This window comes from Vipera berus (assembly GCF_964194415.1).
Source record: "Vipera berus genome assembly, chromosome: 11".
Classification (NCBI taxonomy): domain Eukaryota; kingdom Metazoa; phylum Chordata; class Lepidosauria; order Squamata; family Viperidae; genus Vipera; species Vipera berus.
The window spans coordinates 3,280,759-3,300,617 of NC_138214.1; the positions used below are offsets into that span (position 1 = coordinate 3,280,759).

At 42.2% G+C, this 19,859-nt stretch overlaps 1 protein-coding gene across 1 annotated transcript in view; it reads left to right on the forward strand.

Moving 5' to 3' along the window:
• Positions 1-19,859, forward strand: part of AFF2 (ALF transcription elongation factor 2) — a 217,356-nt gene that overhangs the window by 186,279 nt on the left and 11,218 nt on the right. Inside the window, exons 10-17 of the mRNA XM_081336915.1 lie at positions 6,727-6,889; positions 7,978-9,000; positions 11,843-11,967; positions 14,454-14,670; positions 16,195-16,331; positions 17,293-17,356; positions 17,791-17,927; positions 19,370-19,441. Of these exons, the coding sequence (XP_081193041.1) occupies positions 6,727-6,889; positions 7,978-9,000; positions 11,843-11,967; positions 14,454-14,670; positions 16,195-16,331; positions 17,293-17,356; positions 17,791-17,927; positions 19,370-19,441 (1,938 nt within the window). The remainder of the gene's footprint in view (positions 1-6,726; positions 6,890-7,977; positions 9,001-11,842; positions 11,968-14,453; positions 14,671-16,194; positions 16,332-17,292; positions 17,357-17,790; positions 17,928-19,369; positions 19,442-19,859) is intronic.

A 19,859-nucleotide genomic window follows, 5' to 3' on the forward strand; every position in this document is an offset into this window, starting at 1 on the left:
TCGGCACCAAGACTGTCTTTGTAATTTCTGCTATTAAATCCTCTTTCAGTTAGCCTCACCCCAAGAAAATGCATACGGGAGAAAAACTCTGCCGTCCAATCCTTAACCCCATTTTCTACAAATTTCAGCAAGATTTACTTCTAAATAAATCAGGAGCATTAAATTGCTTAGGAGAAAGTCTTAACTGAACTGCATGTGGCTTCCATTGGAACAAAGATGTGTTATAGCAAGGTAGACAAAGACAAATTGTGGCGTTTTCTTGTCTTCTTGCAAGTCACAATATGTGTGTGTGTGTGTGTGTGTGTGTGTGTGTATGTATATGTATATGTATATGTATATGTGTATGTATATATATTAAAATCAAGATCAAAGCAGGCACTTTGCCTCAATGTAAATGAGTTACAGAGAGGGTTCAGATGAGCCCACATGCTCTGTGTTTTTTCCAAAGAGTTTTGGACAGCAGGTTACACCATTATGCAAAAATGACTATAAAAATGGAAATAAAAAATACCCAGGAACTAATGAAGTAGGGGAGAGAGGAAACACCAGTTCTCATTTGGCCGCTTGTTTTCGTCTTTGAAGAGGTATCCAGGAAGGGGGGGGGGAATAAATATTTTTAACCATTCTGTATTTCCATTCTGATTAGATTATCTACAGATACTCGGCTCCACTCACCCAACCTATCCAAATGGTTTTTGATTTTATATTTGCAAAAAAAAAAAGTTACTTAGGTCTTCTTCCAGGATTTGAGATTTCAGAAGATTATCCCTAAGATGGAAGAGGTGGGACATGACTGTTTAAGGCAGGGGTGTCAAACTCATTTTCATTGACGGCCGCATCAGCATTGCGGTTGCCCTCAAAGGGCCGGGTGGGTATGGCCAGGGTGGGCGTGGCCTACTGGGTGGGCGTGGCTAATGCACGTATGGCCTACTGGGTGGGCATGGCCAGCTCTACAATGTTCGTTCGCATCAAGGGTGCCTATGGGGGCCTGGGCAGGAGTGGGACAGATCTGAGGGTCTTTGGCAGAAGGAGGGTCTCTGGGCCAGGGCCAAGGCAGTGGGGGCCTTTCCCTCACTGTTTCCAGGATGGTTTCGCGAGCCACATGAGACCACTTTGCGGGCCGGATCCGGCCCCCGGGCCTTGTGTTTGACATGTCTGGTTTAAGGGCTCCAGTTGAGGTGCTCCTGCTGGTAGAGATGTTTTGTGTCTCCATACTAACCACTTAATCATGTTGGAAATCAACCACAACTTTTGTGGAGTCCTTAGTGCTCTCTGAGCTTGGTGGTTTTCTTGCAGACGTTCCATCACCAAACTAGGTAACATCACCGCTAGCGCTGACGACATTACATAGTTGGGTAATGAAATGTCTGCAAGAAAACCACCAATCCTAGAGAGCACCCACAGTTCAAAAGATGTCCCTTTTGACTTTATTTTTTGTTTATTCCTTTGTAAATTAGGTTGATTGTGCAGTATCTCAAAAACGAGGCTTTGCTGATACGCACATAATTTTTCATCCAGTACTTGTATAATCTAATTAATTATCTGCTTTTTACTCAATAAAGCTATGAGATGCCCTTTCTCAGGTGTTTAGCACCAGTTCAGAGTGACATTTTGATTACTGAACGTATTTACAATGCAAGGAGAGGAGTCTGCTCGTTCTGGAGATTAATAATTGTCAGTCCTGCACATGATATCTGTAGCAACTCCATTTCATCTTTAAAGCGGTTTATTAAAATATTAAGAGTAAATGATGTGATGAAAATAATGCAATAACGATCTCAGCAGTGAACTGGGAGAAAGAAGAAATGCGTAAATTACCCATTTGTTGGTCATTTATGGTGCAAAAAAAATAAGCTGTGGCTCCAGGAATCATTTAAGACGATCTTGGAAAATGAATCTCTAACTTAAGGAAGTCCACAGAGACAACATAAAAGCTAGACACATCCGAAGATCACTTATTTCCTCAAATTACAGAAAATGTTGACTACAATCAGCAACAAGACATAGTTTCTGTCAAAGAGGCTGGACAATTCAGTGCAGACCCTAAATTCAGACCACAAAAGCCTGCATGATGTTTTCTGCCTCATGGTACAACTGACATGAATTATATATAATCTACATCATGGGCGTCAAACTCACCAGGTCACGTGACATATCACGATGTATCGCAACTTTTTTTGCATTGCTGGGGCTGAGATGGCTGCGGCCTCCACATGATGCAACCAGCCCATGGGCCGGCAGTTTGACACCCCTGATCTCCGTGATTACTGTCTTATGTACCATGGTGTCATCATACCTGTGACATCATGTGCCTTCCATTTTGGATAAAAGACCTAAACCCAGGGCCAACAATGAGTAATGGTGTAAAATTGCAAGATTTGGCTTCTTGGAGGCTACACCTTGGTCATCTGATGTATAAGTAGATATGCAATTTGCTGCACAAAAAAGTTGAAACTTCTTGTCTTGCCACTTTGTGACTCTGATCCAGAAATTAGGTCAATCCCTCAACTCTCGACTTACTGAAGTTCCACAATGATAACTCCTGTCAAATTATGTTCGGCTAGGTAACCATAACCACCAGCAACAATCAGAATAGAGCTGGCAGGGACCTTGGAGGTCTTCTAGTCCAATCCCCTGCTCAATCAGGAGACCCTATACCATTTCAGACAAGTGGCCTTCCAGTCTCTTCTTAAAAACCTCCAGTGATGAAGCACCCACAACTTCTGAAGGCAACTTCTGTTCCACTGGTTAATTGTCCTCACTGTTAGGAAGTTTCTTCTTAATTCCAGGTTGCTTCTCTCCTGGATTAGTTTCCATCCGTTGCTTCTTGTCCTGCCTTCAGGTGCTTTTGAGAATAGATTGACCCCCACCATCCAGTCAGAGCTGAAGAAGCCTCTCGGATGAGAAGCGAAACATCTTCAAAGAAAAACAAGAAAGTCCAGTTTGGGACAACCAAAATCTGAATGACTGAGAATCTCCATAGACATTTACGGACTAATATACAAGCCGTATGCCTTCCCATCTCATATGCTCAGTGAAATTGGAAAGATAATATTCATCACTGCGAAAGGCCAAGACGAATTGGGAAATATGTTTTACAGTTTTCCTTTCTGTGTCTCAGGCTGATACTATCTTAGAGAGATGGCTAAATTAGCTAGAATGCCTCTTGCTACCTACATTTACTTCTAGAGTTAAGTGCTATCATTAGATCTTAAAAGCACCAAATAATAAACCTTTCAATGTTTGGAAATTGAGTTTTATCTCTTCCTTACAAGCTTTTTTCTCTCTCTTTTTCTTGACTGGTGTTACAATCGACCGTGTCACTTTGCATTACACATTTTGCTGTTACGAATTAAATTGACTTCTTATTGGAATGTCATGTTTTTGCTACTAGAGATAGCCTGCATGGTGTCTCTCTTCTTTCTTTTTTTGCTGTAGGAAAATCAAATAGATTTTTTTAAGCATTTGTTGCCCTCTAAATGTTCTGGATTGCATGTCCCATCAGCATACCCAGCGGTCAGGAACAGTTAGCAGAATAAATTTCTGAAGGAAACCACATTGGTAAAAGCTGATCTAGAAGGAAAGGTGAAGGACACCAATCCTTTCTAGAATTCCTCAAGTCCTCCTTGAAAAGTAGTCATATTATTGCAAGTTGCTTCCTTGATTGATCTCAACCCCTTTCTTTCTTCTCAAAGTTGCAGCAGTGGAAAAAGAGTTGGCCTATTTTGTTTTTTAATACACAGCCACTCTTTAGAGCACACAACTCAGTTAGGTGTCTCTCAAACATGTATTTGAACTTCCAGAAATGATCAACAGTGGCTGTGCAGGCTGTCAGGGTCTCCTAATAAAAATCCATGCATCTAGTGGGCCACCTGCTTGGTTTGTGGGTTTGATCAAATGGTGTTGATTTTTTCCCCCTCCTTCTGATCTTCAAGGGCATTTCATCACTCAACTTCTTGGAAAACCAGCTCTTCCCTTTTCAGTCAGTGTGTTCAGAAGGAGCTTTGGAAGCTGCAGAAAATCGCATTTGTGTTCTGAAGTTGTCTCCAGAGCTTCAGATTACCCAGCCTAGCCATAAAAGATCAAGTAAAGCTGCTTTACACTGCTAGATAATGGAAACATCTAATCCTGCATCAATATTTTCTAGTCTAAGTATAGTCACTCCCAACGGTCTTGAGGAAGTTCCTTCCAGATTTCCTTCGCTTAGATCCAATAAATGAAGACATTAGGGGTTGAATCTTGGTTTTTCTAACATAGCCTCTGCTCCTTTGTTAAAATCCCCCACTTGGGTCCCACACATGTGAAAAACAGCAAGTTTTCCATCAGCCAACGTCCTTGACCTTTGTAGAAAATTTTCATAGATGTGGCTAAAATAGCCTAAAGAAATGTTTTGGATTGACTTTGCTTCTTTTTTTTCCCTGAGTCAATTTTCCCCTTATGTATCCGTGTGATGTTAAAAAGGACAGCATATTTCATTTGCAAGTGATTATATACCAGGGCCAATGCATTGAGGCCAAATGATTAAAGGCAATACTTCTGTTGCAAATGTTCCAATTTGGTAGCAGTGGCTGAGGGATTTTTGTTTTGTTTTTTGGAAATTGTGGCAAAAGTCGCAGTTTTGCAATCCAAGATGAAAATCAGATCTAAACCTCCTCATATTTTGTCCAGGGGAAAAAACAACATGCATTCCTCTGAGCCAAGCCAGAAGCAAATGATTCATACTGGCTCTAATTCAGTAATTATGGTCTTGCATTTTTCTTTGTTTTCTTTTTTCCAGTAAATCTTGTGGCAGTTGTGCCTACCTTTGTCCAGTATCGTCTCACCAGAGCCTTTTAAAAGTATAGATATTTTATTTTAAAAATGCTGATCTCTAATCTGAATGAGCAAGGATGGGACGTACAAGTAGATGGGACCTCTTAGTTATCCTGAGACTAAACTTTTATTTAGCTGGTTGATTGGTGTTGCAGAATTCTGCACAGAAACCTGATGGGACCAGTGCAAGAAGCTCTATTTATTGCTAAATAAATCCAAATATTAAGTATTTTCCTTTAAGCTATAGCTTACAGTGGGGTAACGAATGGATAAACAAGGGGGATTTCAGACCAGCAATACTGTTTGTTTGTTTTTCTTGTGTGTATTTTATTTTTGTTGGCAAAAGCATGAGTGAAAAATGAGCTTCAGATAAAGGATCCCTAAGGCATCTCTTGAGAATCGTAATATGCCTATATCTCTGCACTTATGGTATATCTTGGGGAAAAGGCTGGGAAGAGAATAACCCATAGCATTCATTAAAATTAATTTTTAAAATGTTTACATCCAAATATTAGAGCTGCCTAATGTCCTTCGTTTGGGCATAAATTAGAAATGTGTTAACAAAAAAACCCCTCAATGAAATAAAAAGAGGGAAAAAAAGGATAGGCACATTGCTGGTGGTAAATTATTTAAAGAATGCTTATTTGTTTTAGCAAGCTATACCCTAGCACAGTTTGACTCATGGTAATAAATTTACAACTTACTATAAATTTGTCCTTATGTCCTGCTTAGTTCAAAAAAACCACAAAACCACTTCAGAAATTGAAGGGAAGAACCAAATCCGAATTAGGGGGGAGACACATGCCCCCTTTTGATTTTCTCAATAGAACTTTTTAAGTCGTGGTGGAATGCCAAAATTATGGGATGAATCAAGTCAGGGTTTAGTTCCTGTGGTTTTCCCGTGCCTCTTTCATGGGAGAAGAAGATCCCATGGGGTGGGATAGAAGATATTTTATGAAGTAGGACCCCCATAAATCTTTGAGTGTTGCCCACTCCAAAGCTGCCTCTTTGAATTTGACAGTTTGATGGTTATGATGATGTCCTACAGGCATGAGCATCGTAACTTAAGTAAGTCTTACGTTATACATCTTGGACTAGAAGGCTTCTTCCAACTCTGTTATTCTGTCTCAGCTGCAACAGATAAATCAATAATTAAGGCTTCTGAACTGTGACTTGTTATATGGGCAAGTTCAGAAAGGGCTACCAACCTACCATGGGAACGATTCAGACACCTAGATATGTTTAGCTTGCAGAAAAGTGTTGAGCGGGGACATAATAACCATCTTGAAAGATCTGAAGGATAGTCATCTCCTACAGAACTTGCTCTCACCTCTCTTCCAGATGGGAAGACTAGAACTAGTGGGATAAAATTTCAAGGATGTAGGTACAGATTAAACATTAGGAAGAGCTTCTTAATAGAAAGAGTTGATCATCATGGAGTACCTTACAGCATGGAGTTGTTGAAATCAAAACCAGAGAATCATCTATTGGGATGTTATAGTGAATCCTACAATGGACAGGGAGTTGAACTTGATGACTTCTTAGGTCCCTTCCAACTCTGAATCTGTGATAGAATGTGGTCCAGATTCCCAGGCTAGAGGAGATGCATTCCAGAAGAGCAAAAGACAACTCTGCTCAGCCAGTTTGTGTGAGAGAAAGAGGGTGAAGGCAGCTCCTCCTCAATAGTTCCCAGAGTACATGCTTTATGGGGATGGTAACTTGCTTTAGTTTGGCAAGACTCCATCTATAGGTAAAGACAATAATGAAAGTTGCTTGAAAGAATCACAACGTGTCTTTCTTGGTTTATAGAGCCTGGTAAAGTCTATAATTCTATATCATACAAGATGGGGAGATGAGTCCCTGAATAATCTTTATAAATGCTTAAATACATTTTTCCCCCCTCTTTCTTTGTAGTGGCCTTCCATTGCCAACAGCACACAACACTGTCCTCATACATTCCAGTGGAGGGTCCGGCAGCTCCAGTGAATCTGAAAGTAGTTCTGAATCTGATTCAGACAGTGAAACCAGCTCCAGCTCCAGCGAATGCAATGAAGAATCACGCAGCGGCACTCCGGAGGTAAAATACCACAATGTCCATCTCCAGAATTCACCTGTCTGTGTAACAGTTGCGTTTGCAAGGGGAAATTCCAGCTCCTCTTAAATGAAAAATGTCCAAGCTTTTCGAGCAAAAGTGGAATCTGTTTAAAGTCGCTTGCCAACCCGTTTCCCGAATAGCTTAGGATGGCTGTCCACACTCAGACACACACACACAAAATTATTTATTTAACTACACATAGGTAGGTTTGGGGGGAAGCTGAGATGTACATCCAGCTTTTAACAGGTTGCCCCCCAAAGTGTGTATGAACTGAGCCTAACTTTAAATGTAGCAAAATGAAGCCAACCTGATCGTAAAAATAAATACAGCTACTCATGTATTAAATAATTTCCCTCTTTTTTCACATTAAACATTCCAGTTTTGTAGTAGCATTTGCACAGTTCCTGTGGCCACATTCACATGATCTACACCCTTCTCCTGGGAAAATAAAGAATGCCCAGATATTTTAATTTAAAAGATGGCACCCTAATTTTTAAGAAGAGAGGTTTTAAGAAGGGAGGTTTTCAAGGAGAGATTGGGCAACCATTTGTCTGAAATGGCATAGGGTTTCCTGCCTGAACAGGGGGTTGGACTAGAAGACCTCCAAGGTCCCGTCCAACTCTGTTATTCTGTTAATTGCCCTTAAACCTTAAACGAGATGCACAGTTCTTCACTTAGGAAAGGTGGAGATATTATTGCTTGGGAATATTCTGAGATTGCAATTGATTGTGTACGGAAAATAAATGGGTCATAACTACAAAAATACAAATACATATTTAGCAAATGCATATTTAGTCTACTTTAAAAGCAGAATGGTTTCCAATGCTCTCCCAGGACGTAATTGTTCCATTGCTTTAGTTTTTAGTTTTATCTATACGCAGTCTTTCCCAGTCTTGGCAAGAGGCATGTGGACTTCAAACCCCAGGATTCCACAGCCAACATGATGAGAATTCTGGGATTTGAAGTCCACATACCTGGAAGCATGTGTGTCCTGCCTGCTTTGGGAAAGAAGGCTGGGCTACCAATGACGATGGAGTTTGTTGTCACTTTTTGCAATGTGTCGTCCTCAGCCTGAACCCCCCTCAGCTAACAAATGGCAGCTGGACAAATGGTTAAACAAAGTCAACCCTCACAACAAGACGATCATCAACAGCCAACATGACAGCCACGGGGAGAACAGCGCTGCGTCCCAGAGCGGTGCCCAGATGGAAGGGCAAAACAAAGGGAAGGTGAACAGCTTGTCCCTGACCGATTCCAAAGACAGAACCCCGCGCAGCCCCATCCGAGAGAAAGCCAAACCCCGGGTGGCCCAGAAAACCCCAGCCGATGTGAAAAATTCCAAGCAGAAATCCCCCGTTCACAACGAGCCGGTCCCTCAAAGGACGACTGGGAAGAAGCAACCCAAGAAAGTCGAAAGAACTTCCAGTGCAGAAGATTACAACTGGCCCAAACCAAATATGACCAGCAGCACCCCCAAAGAAAAGGAGGCGCAAGAGAGCCCGGAGCAGGCCAAACTGAGGGCAAAGATGGCTGCTGGGAAGACCGCTCCGAGGAAGGAGCCCAGGGCCACCGCAGGTCCGCCTTTGGAGAAGAAAAAGTACCGAGGCCCTAGCAAAACCTTTCCCAAATCGCGGGAGTTTGTGGAAACGGATTCATCCACCTCGGATTCGAACACCGACCAGGAAGAGAGCCTGCAAGCCAAGAGCTTGCAGGGAGGGAGCGGCTTGGACAGCACGATCAAAGCCAAGGACTCCAGCAGCAACATCCTGAGTGTCAGCAGCTTGATGAGCAACAACAGCAACACTTCGGTGGACCAGAATGGGGCAGACCTGGAGGAACAGCTTTTTTCACCTCTTCCCATTGTTCAGAATGAACCCTTGTCCCCCTTGAAGGAATTCGAAGAGCTCAAGTACCTTTGGGTGAAAATAGATCTGAGTTTCCTCTCTCGGGTCCCTGGGCAAGAGCTGGACTTTGAGAATGTCTCTGGGAAGGTGGAAGCTCGAGAAGTCAATGTCAAGCATCGGCGACAGGCACCCGACTCTCCTTTGCCCTCGGCTGAAAAACCGTCTGCTAAAACCAAAAGGAAGCACAAAGTAAGTTCCTTATCCTCAGCATTCCTTTATTCACTTTTGTGAATAAGAATAAAACATCAGACTTTGAGATCGCCTACCTTTGCCTCCAGAAATTATTGGCACTCCAACACTGGAGGTTTTTAAGAAGAGATTAGGCAACCATCTATCTGAAATGATCTAGGGTTTTCTTCTTGAGCAGAGGGTTGGACTAGAAGACCTCCAAGGTCTCTTCAAACTCTATACTGATTGATTGATTGATTGATTGATTGATTGATTGAAACAGTCTAGGGTTTCCTGCTTGAGCAGGGGATTAGAGTAGAAGACCTCCAAGGTCCCTTCCAACTCTATTCTGCTTGATTAATTGATTGATTGATTGATTGATTGATTGATTGATTGATTGATTGATTGATTGATTGATTGATTGAAACAGTCTAGGGTCTCCTGCTTGAGCAGGGGATTAGACTAGAAGACCGCCAAGGTCCCTTCCAAGTCTGTTATTCCTTGGCCAAAAACCTGGGTGGGAACTTGATGGTGCCCCCAATTGGTGGATTTATCCCCAGATATCAACAGCATAGTTGGTTGTGCTTTGAATTGCCTTCTCCTGCTCTAAAGCTACATCTGGAATGAGTCCAGAAGGATCATCCACAGACATTGTCCGCCATGTCCAAATGGCAGATGCAACCGGTAATCAAAGCTCCACCCCTTCTTAATGTACATTATACATGCATTAAAATGAGTGTAGCTTTGATCACACAGTCACACTTACTATTTTAACGTCCGCCGCCACCCCATGAACTTCTTTGACCATGATTGTGGATTAATGGGGGTTTAGAAAGCCAGATCAGGCAATAAATGGAGTAAGGATAACATAAAGCAACACAGGTTATTTATTTGCATCCTTTCAACCAGAATTGCTTTCAAATGTTGGGGGAGGAAAGAAGCTAAAGCTACTTTTTTCCCCCCATCACCTGGAATAAGCATATTTTTTAAAAAAAAGCAGAATACACTTTTGGCACAGCCCTTGTTAGAATAGAATTTGGGATATTGCACAAGAGAGGAAAAAAGACTTGGCTGATAAAATGCCTCTCCTGGGTTTAATCTAACGCTACATCTTTGTCAGTTTTGTTTGGTTTGGGTTGGTTTCTACTGTTTAGAGCATTAGGACAAGATTCCTTTCCATTTTAAAAAGGCATCCATCCATCAAAGTCAAAAGCAGGCAAGCTTCCTGTAACATTTGCTGAGTGTTGTCTTTATTGCACATTGGGGGGGGGGGAAATGGGGGGAATTTTGTTACATAAACACCTGTGATTTATCAAAATGCCATTCACTTAAATAAGGATCTTTTTTAAATTATTTTTCTTCTTTGCTGCGTTTTTTTTTCCTTCCCCAACCACTACTTGTAAAGCAGAATCTTTTGTGAGTCAAGAGGCAAAGCTTTATCGTGTGTTTTATATTATTTACATCCAGGGAGGTGTTGTTCAGGGTGGGATATGACTTCAAACTGATACGTGCTTTTGAGACAGGAGAGGAAGGTGGGGGGAGATCTGCAGACCGAATATTTGCAGCCAGGATTCTTCTGTTTTCTTTTTTTTTAGCCTACCTGCAACTGTCATTGCTGACCAAAAAAAAAAACACCCTGTTTTTAGCATTTCCTGGAAGGAAAAGAGAGTAAATTGGGACAAAAGACTGTCCTTCATCTCCTTGCTAAAGATAAAATAGGACATTTCACAAGCAACCATCCCTGACAGGTTTTACAGAATTAAACCGGGGTGCTAAAAATATTAGCTGAATCAATCTGGACAGTTTAGAATGCCAAGTGACACTCATTCTAATTTCATGCATATTTGGGCAATCCAGAGATGGAAGGGCCTGTCTAGGCAAGAAAAATCTGGAGGGGAGAGAGAGAGACAGAGAGGAAAAAAATATGAAAGGATGGGGGGGGAGAGAAAGTGAGATAAAAGACTGCAAAAAGAAACAGAGAGAAAAGGGAGAAAGAATGACACAAAGAGAGAAGTGGTGACTGAAAGCAAGGGAAGAGGAAAAAAATCAGGGAAAGAGGAGATTGACTGACTGATTGATTGATTGGGTGCTGTCAAGTCAGTGTTGACTTCTACAACCGTGTAGACAGATGTTCTCCATGTTGATCTGTCCTAACCTGGTCTTTTAGGTCTTCTAATGGTGAAAGAGAGAGAAGGAGAGGCCAGCAGCAGCAGAGAGAAAGGGGACATCTCCACAATTCATTCTAGCCCTACTGCCCCTCCACAAAAGGGTGGTTTTTGACCCCACTCCTATAGCGACCGGCTATACTATAGTCAACTCATTCCAGTGGGGCTGGATTTAGTGCCAGATAGTTCCAAACTTGCCTAGGGTTCACCAAGTTCCACCCAACTAGCCAAGTCATGGAACTCCAAAACCTTCTCAACTCTCCCATTTTATCTACCTAGTACCCCATGAAAAAGATCTAGAGAGAAATCCAGCTAGAAGACCAATCTTCTCCATTAGAGGAATCACGGCCCATGCTTTTGTCACAACACAGAGCTCAAACACAGATTGCACTGGCCAAACCATGGCCATTTTTCTCTGCTCAGCCAGTGGAGCACAAGTGAGGATGTCATAAAGCCTTGTCAATATTCTCCTCTTGCAAGGTCTCATGGACACCACTTGAAGAAAGGGGGAGCGTGCGTGCCCCAAGAGATTCTTCTCCCAGTTGGTGAGAAATATAGGTAGCTAGACCCACCAGTAAAGGTGATTTTGCTGGGATATGACCGTTTTGGGTTGCAACAACACTTTGATTTCATCTGTTGATGAAAAGGTGATGCAAAAAAAAGCATAACATTTGTTGTTTCTCTTGTTTTGATCGAAGCAGTCTGAAAATGTGGAGATATTTGGCGACAACAAGAAACAACGCCTAGAAGAATCTTCGGCTTCTTGCTTGCTTCCACCCTGCATTTCTCCAATACCCAACCATAGGATAACCGGCACAAAAGAGTACGTTTTTCCCCCCTACATTTTCACAATGGATCTAACAGAATTACAGTAGTCCAGGGTTTTGAGCTTCAGAAATTCCATGCAATTGACAGACCTCATTCCTAGTTTTATTTTATCCCTTTATTTCCCATATTTTGTTCAACAAAGAAATAGTTATGGCTCCTGGTTACTATAGTCAACCTACAGGAGTGACTAGCTTCACCCTCCTGCCCCGGTTTTCTCTCTGTCAGGTCTTTAAACTTTAATTTGAAGGATTTATCTTTGACTGATATTTTTTTCAACAAAATGAAACGGCCTGCTCCTTCATATTGTTGCACAGCAGTGAAATTTATATTGAGTAAGTAATCCCGCAATTGACTTAAAACTCATGGCTTTAAAAGCATTGTGAAATAAAACCAGCCCATTCCTAATCTCTCTTCTACCTGTCTAATTAGTAACTCTACTTAATGCAAATGAATTTATCTTAATTTGCATTCTCTAACACCTCCCCACCATCTTTCAAGTCTGAAAATGGCACTTAAGAGTGGGATCCATTTAAGGATGATACAAATGTAATCTCTCAGCTACCTGTGTTTATCTTTCTCCAACTGCTTGCATCATCTTTTTAAAAATCTTATAGTTCCTGCTTTTACTAAACCCTACAAAATTAGCCCCCAACCTGATGTTTTCTTAATTTCAGCTTGTTTTCTAGGTCATTAATTTGATTCCTTTGAGCCCTGCAAATATCGGTATCCTGTGTTATAATATAATTGTGTTCATCAATAGTTATTTCCCCTATGCTAGGTCTACATTTCCCCCAGTCCCAGATGTTTCCAGTTGCCAAGCAATTTTTCCCCCTGATTTTCTTATTAGTTATGTTTAACTGAGACTAGGATGGTGGTGCGATTTGCTCTGATTATCCTCCAAGTTCGTACTTAACTCAATCGTTTGCTACCTTTTGACTATCATCAGCTTTACTCATGTTGTAAGGGTCTCAACACTTACAGAAGGACCAATAGGAAGTCTTCTCAATGACTTAGCACTCATGGTCATGAGTTCCTCATGAAGACCATGGTTTGTTTGTCCATGGTGGCCTAGAACCCAATCTCAGGACTCCGACCTGCTTTTTATCCAGGTTTTGCATGTCTGTGGCCAATTGTGCTTATACCATCATTCATACGACCTTCCCTTTGCTGGCTAGTTTATCTTGTGGAGTGCATATTCTAAGGCATGGTTCCTAAGCCCCAGCAACTTTCATTGGTGGACTTCAACTCCCAGAATCCATGCTGGCTGGGGAATTCTGGGAGTTGAAGTCCACACATATGAAAGTTACTAAGGTTGAGGAATCTCAACAGTCCATTTTTATGGACTTCAACTCCCAGAATTCATTCTGGCTGGAAACTCTGGGACTGGAAGTCCATACATCTGAAAGCTGCTGAGGTTGAGGAAACTCAGTAGTCCATTTTTATGGACTTCAACTCCCAGAATCCATGCTGGCTGGGGAATTCTGGGAGTTGGTCCATAAAAATTGCTGAGGTTGAGGAACTCTGTTCTAAGGACTGCATTAACTGGCATGATAAGAACATTCCAGTAGCGACTCCAATTGTTTTTTTTTACTTCCTAACAGCCACAATTAAATAATAACTGAAATAGATGCTGCTTTCATTAGAAATGGACGAGTGTTGTTGAATACAGCCAGCTGAGGCGATTGAATTTTCCCCCAGTCAAGGAGCCAAGTTGCTTTCCTTTGCTTGTTTGTCTCTGATTTGTTCCTTTGAGGTATTGTAAATCTATAAAAGCCTGACGCTGACTTAAATTGGCTAAGAGGGAGACATCCATTCTTGTTGACTTAATTTGCTATTGAAAATTTGAGTCGATGATCATGAAAAGTAAATGGCAAAGAATGCAATATGAGTTGTCTGTGGAAGGATTAAAATCCAAGTAATCTTCATTGACTGGACTAGGACAGTAACAACAACAACAAAATAAATAAATAAATAAATAAATAAATAAATAAATAAATAAATAAATAAATAAATAAATAAATAAATAAATAAATAAATAAATAGCTGGCCGCGGTCAGATTAACATGTTAAAGAGTCAGCTGGATCTATCCAACCTGACTTTTATTTCCTTTTTTTTTTTAATTTATTTTTCTTCACAGACAAGGTTTAAATGTAGGATTCTTTTTCTCCTGGCGAGTTGTTATTAGTAACATGGTTGTTAAGTGAATCTGGCTTTCCCATTCGCTTGTCAGAAGGCCACAGAAGGGGATCACGTGGCTCCAGGAGGCTGCAACTGTCATAAACACGAGCCAGTTGCCAAGCGTCTGAATTTTGATTACGTCACCCTGGGGATGCTGCTACATTCCTAAGTGTGGAAAAACAGTCATAAATCACTTTTTTTCAATGCCGTTGTCTCTTCAAATGGTCACGAAACAAATGGCTGTAAATGGAAGATGACCTGTGTAGGTTTGCTAAAACGTGATCGGCTTTGTTCCTTGACAGAAGCAACTCCATTAAAAGAGGGACCAAAAAGAGGGATGACAAGCTCTTCCCACCTCCGCTGTCTCCTCTGCTTGACGAGACAGCCCCGCGACACAACATCATGGACAACAGCTCCTTCAGCCAAGAGAACTCCCTACCAAACTCCTTGCAGACCAACACCTGCTCCAAACATAGGAAGAATGAGAACAAAAACCCCGTCAACTCCAAGGGAATCAGTGTAAGTGTCAGGCTGGAAAGACCAGATCCAGTTCAACTGACTTATCAATAAAGGAGCATCTTTGTAGCTCAGGATGGAAAGGAGGGGTCCTTGGTGGTCTCTGAGCTTGGTGGTTTTCTTGCAGACGTTCTGTGATCCAAATTAGGTAACATCATCAGTGCTAGTCTGTTACTGACTAGCACAGATGATATTACCTAGTTGGGTCATGAAACATCTGCAAGAAAACCACCAAGTTCAGAAAGCATCAAGGACCACTCGGACTGATTTATTGCTAAATGCCCATGCACAGGAATCTTCTCAGCTAACAGTGGGCACCTGCTAGGAGTTAGATAATGGTGAACAGCACTCAAACACGGGCTGGACTCAGTTCTCTTGTGACTATGTAGGGATTCTAGGCTGATCCCCTTTTCACTCCACCTCCAGGTTCTGTCATCCTTTCTTCAATCGAAGAATTATAGTCCTCTGAAGGACCGCAGGTGGTTTCCCACAACAACCACTAGACTAGGCTCAAATGATATTGGGTAGCTGAAGCTCAGCAAGGGATAAGAAACTCAGTCGTTATCTTAGCATGTTAAGAACTAGGTCGTCCCCTAAACTCAGATGTCTAAGCACAATGTGTTGCCTTGAAGATAGCTAGGACAGCCTGGCTAGCTGAATCATGAATGCTGTGCTGCAAAAAAGAGAAGCATGGGAGGGGAAGATACAAATATATCTTCTCCATCTTCATGTGCCCATCTTCTTGGGACACCTTGCTCCAAGATTGGTACCCACTGTGATTAGGCCTCTGCTTCTGCTGCCATATCTTCCCCCTACCTAGAGAAGCATTACTTTACAACAAGGAAGGAGAGCCGTGGCCATCCCCACTGAGTTGATCCTGCTGCCCCTCAACCTTCTTTCCTGCCCCTGGAATTGGGGGCTTCAGTTCAGTTCCATCCATGATCTTCCCCGTGGCAGTCCCCATGGTTGGGGATGAGCAACAACCAGGATCCTTACTCCTTAGCCAGCCACCGTCCTTCTTGAAATTCTCTTTTCTACACCAACTACCCTTGACCGCACTCGCTTTGGTCATGCAAAATTCAAGAGATGCCGCACAGCTTTGATCTTTAATCTGTGATTTGACTTCTATGATTTTGAAAGGGCAGGGAATTCAAGAGTTATCTTTGTCCAGGGGCAGACCCTTTCTGCTCTCGTCTGGCGCCGGGCCTAATCACTGGATACTGTAAATTTCTGCTTGCTGTTTGGTTTCTAACATTTTAATTTTAATAAGCCGGCAATGCTGCCAGGCACCCATGCTGACATTACACCTTGGAAGAAGTGGGTGTTAATGATGCTGGACTTGTGAGTGGTATGGAGCCGATTGCACTTAATTAATTTGCTGAGCTTGACTTAGCAACATGCAGCCCAAGCAATGCAAAACAAAGAGCTGGATTTTTAATTTCAAGGCACGCGCACTTGCATGACGGGACGTGGAAAGGTATTCTTAGCGTGAAGGCTGAGGCTGCTAATTAAAAAATTTTTCTGCAGGAGGAAGAAGCTCACAGCAGGCCTTCCAATCCTTTGCTGGAATCCAGCCACCTAGACACTGATCTTTGGTTGACAAGTCCCACCTTCAGCAACGGGAATCCTGAACTGAGAAGACCCAAGATAACATTTGATGATATGTTAGTTACTTATTAGTAGGATCATATTAGTATTTTTGTGGGTTTGCATTGCTTTGAAGTACTTTAACCTCGGAATGTTCTTTTTGTACACTGCCTGAGCAACTTTGATTGAGTTGAGTTTCCTTGGATTTGGGGGGCCTTGAATAATTTGTGACTCCTACAACCACACGCAGTTCTCTGGCAACATCGTCAGAAATTGTTTGCCCTTATCTTTGTCCTAGAATCAGTGGTGGGATTCAGCCGGTTCGCACCACTTCGGCAGAACCGGTAGCTAATTTTTGGTTGCCCAGGCCCAGAACGGACTTCCAGAAGCAGCATCTGCACAGAGAACCGGTTGTTCACCTGTTTGAATCCCACCGCTGCCTAGAATTAAGAGTGACCAACCCAGCTGGCACTTGTCCCTAATACAAGAGTTAGTTCTTCTCAATCCTGGCCCAGTTTTGAATGAAATCCAGACCAGGCCAAAATCCACATGGTCATTTTAGTCTTCTAAATAAAGCACGCCCTATAATTGTCTAATCTGATGTTACCAAGAGATAAACTGGAGGAACTCTGTGCAATGGCTAGAGATTGTACAAATGAAGAAATATCTTTGCAGGGGAAGAAAATTTACTCTGCGCGTATTAGAAGTTTGAAATCTTCATACAGCTAGCAGAAGTCTTTTCCAGTCAGCTTCTTCCAACATGTTCTTCTGACTTCCCAATCTGGTCTAGGGCTCTCAGATTCCCAAGTGGTCTCCTTCCCAAATGTTTTCCAGAGCCTGTCCTTCTTAGCTTCTGGGATGAGTCATAAGAGTGAAGAAAACAGAGTATCGTGTATATTTACATGATTATTATTATTTTTTTTAGAAGACGGGCAGGATTAAAGCAAGCCCTGTAAGCATTAAGTCTAGATTTAGGCCAATGCAAGAGCTGAAATCCCATCTGCTGCTTCTTCTGACACTGTTGTTGTGTCTTCCTAGGCTCCACAATGCTGATTATTACATGCAAGAAGCCAAAAAGCTCAAGCATAAAGCAGACGCCCTGGTAAGTCTCCCAAGTATCCCTTTTCACTCTACCTGGCTGTGTTGCTGATTCAGCAGAGAGATGGTATACCAGACAGGATTGCAACACCCTTGTGAGCCTTATTAATAGTGTCTTAAATGATGCTAATTATTAGTATGCCATGCAGCAACTGATTGCTCTGACCTGGTTGCTCTGACCAGTCTTGTGGACCAGGGGTCCACAACACTTGGTCCGTGGACTGGTACCAGGCTGCAGCATGCCAGAAACAGGTCCACACAAACAAGCAAGGCCCCATCCGTGGGATGCAGGCAGCGCACAAAACCACACACCCTCTGGTCCGCGGGAAAACCTCTCTCTCCAGAACCGGTCCCTGGTGCCCCAAATGTTGGGGACCTCTGTTGTAGACCAACCGAAGCCTCGTCTCAACTGTACATCCACCTTCCTTTATTTTCCAGCTGGAAAAATTTGGCAAAGCGGTGAATTATGCTGACGCTGCTATCTCTTTCATCGAATGTGGGAATGCAATGGAGCGCGATCCATTAGAGGCGAAATCTCCGTATACCATGTACTCCGAGACGGTGGAACTCATCAGGTTAATGCCTTTTCTGTGATCCTTTTCCTCTTCTCCTTCAATGCATAATTATAACTTGCTTCATGTGTTTTGTTTTTAAGGATCATTGTGACCTTGTTAATGATTAGTCCAAGGCATCTCTATCTCAGAAGCCATCATAATTAGTTCTTTTCACCATTTTATTAACACCATGGAAAATTCATAATTGATGGACGCTGTTCTTATAAATTAGCCCCGTTAGAGGATAATAAGGATGTTGTATAATTTGCAATATTCGTATAATTAAAATTGAAATGCAGTGGATGGAAGCAAAGCATCATAATTTCATCGTTGGGCTGTGACATTTATATCGGAAAGGGTTAGTTTTATCATTCCAAATATTTTAAAGGGAGACCGTTGGGGTCTCTGTTATAAAGACTTTACCAGTTAGCCATAAAATAATTGTTCCAAAATGAATTTTGGCAGATAAGGGTTTCAGCTTACAAACATTTGTTTAGATATACCCAGAAAGGAAGAGGGGAGAGCAAAAATACACCCAGTTTATAGTCAACACGAGTGTTCATATTTTTATTTACTTAAAATGTCTACATACCGTCACCTAGCAGAAAGTTCTTTAGTTCATGGGTTTCCAAACCTGGCAAGTTTAAGACTTGTGGACTTCAACTCCCAGAATTCCCCAGCCAGCATAGATCAGAAAGAGCTTCCATAATCAGCATATCCTAGCAGTGATGGGTGTGACAGCACTAGTGTGATCAGCACACTGCCATTCACCTGTTCCATTACTTCCTGGTAAATGAAGCTGCCGGAAGACCTTAAAACTTTCTTTATGCAAGAGTGAACTCTTTTCCTTATCCTTAACATAAGTGCTGTGAAATTGTATTAAGGCTCAGAACAATGATTTTTATAGGATAATCTGATTTTTCAAAAAGCCGAGTGCAGGGAATATGGGAATGGGAAGGTCCAGAGAAGTGAAGATGAAGACTGCAGAGAAGAGCAACGGAGATGATTAGGGGACTGGAGGCTAAAACGTATGAAGAAGGGTTGCATGAATTGGGCATGGCTAGTCTAGTGAAGAGAAGGACCATGGGAGACCGGATAGCAGTCTTCCAATATTTGACGGGTTGTCACAGAGAGGAGGGCACCAACCTATTTTCCAAAGCACCTGAAGGCCAGACCAGGAATAACATATGGAAACTGATCAAGGAGAGATTGAACCTAGAAATAAAGAGAAATTTCCTGACAGTGGAAACAATCAACCAATGGAACAGAAATTGACTTCAGAAGTTGTGGGAGCTTCATCACTGGAAGCTGTCAAGAAGAGGCTGGACTGACATTAATCAGAAATGGTGTAGGATGTCCTGCTTGTGTGGGGAACTCCGAGATCATTATGTTGTGTCTGTGGCCACCACTGTTGTTCCTTGATGCCACCCATGCCGCCTCTTCCCTTCCTTCTCTCTCTGAAGGTATGCCATGAGACTTAAGAACTTCACCGGGTCTTCTGCTACAGAAGGAGACAAGAAACTTGCAGTCCTTTGGTAAGACATTTTTCTCCAGTGCCTTAGTTATTAAATCTGATTAAAGCTTTCGTTGAAAACCAGAATTTAGAGTCTTCTGACCTCTCTCTCTTCCCTCGATATTCCTCGCCATTTCTTCCTCCTCTATGCTTCTCCCCTGTGGCTCCATTCCTCTTCCTCTTCCTCGTTCTGTTTCTTACAAGTAGTCCTTGGCTTACACCCAGATTTAGGAGCAGAAACTCCATTGCTAAGCAGGGCAATCATTAAGGGAGCCTTTTGCAACCTTTATTCTCACAGCCGTTAGGCAAATTGCTTGCATTCATTGGTTGTTAAGTGAAACCAGCTTTCTTTTCCTTCCTTCCTTCCTTCCTTCCTTCCTTCCTTCCTTCCTTCCTTCCTTCCCTTCCTTCCTTCCCTCCCTCCCTGCCTCTCTCTTTCT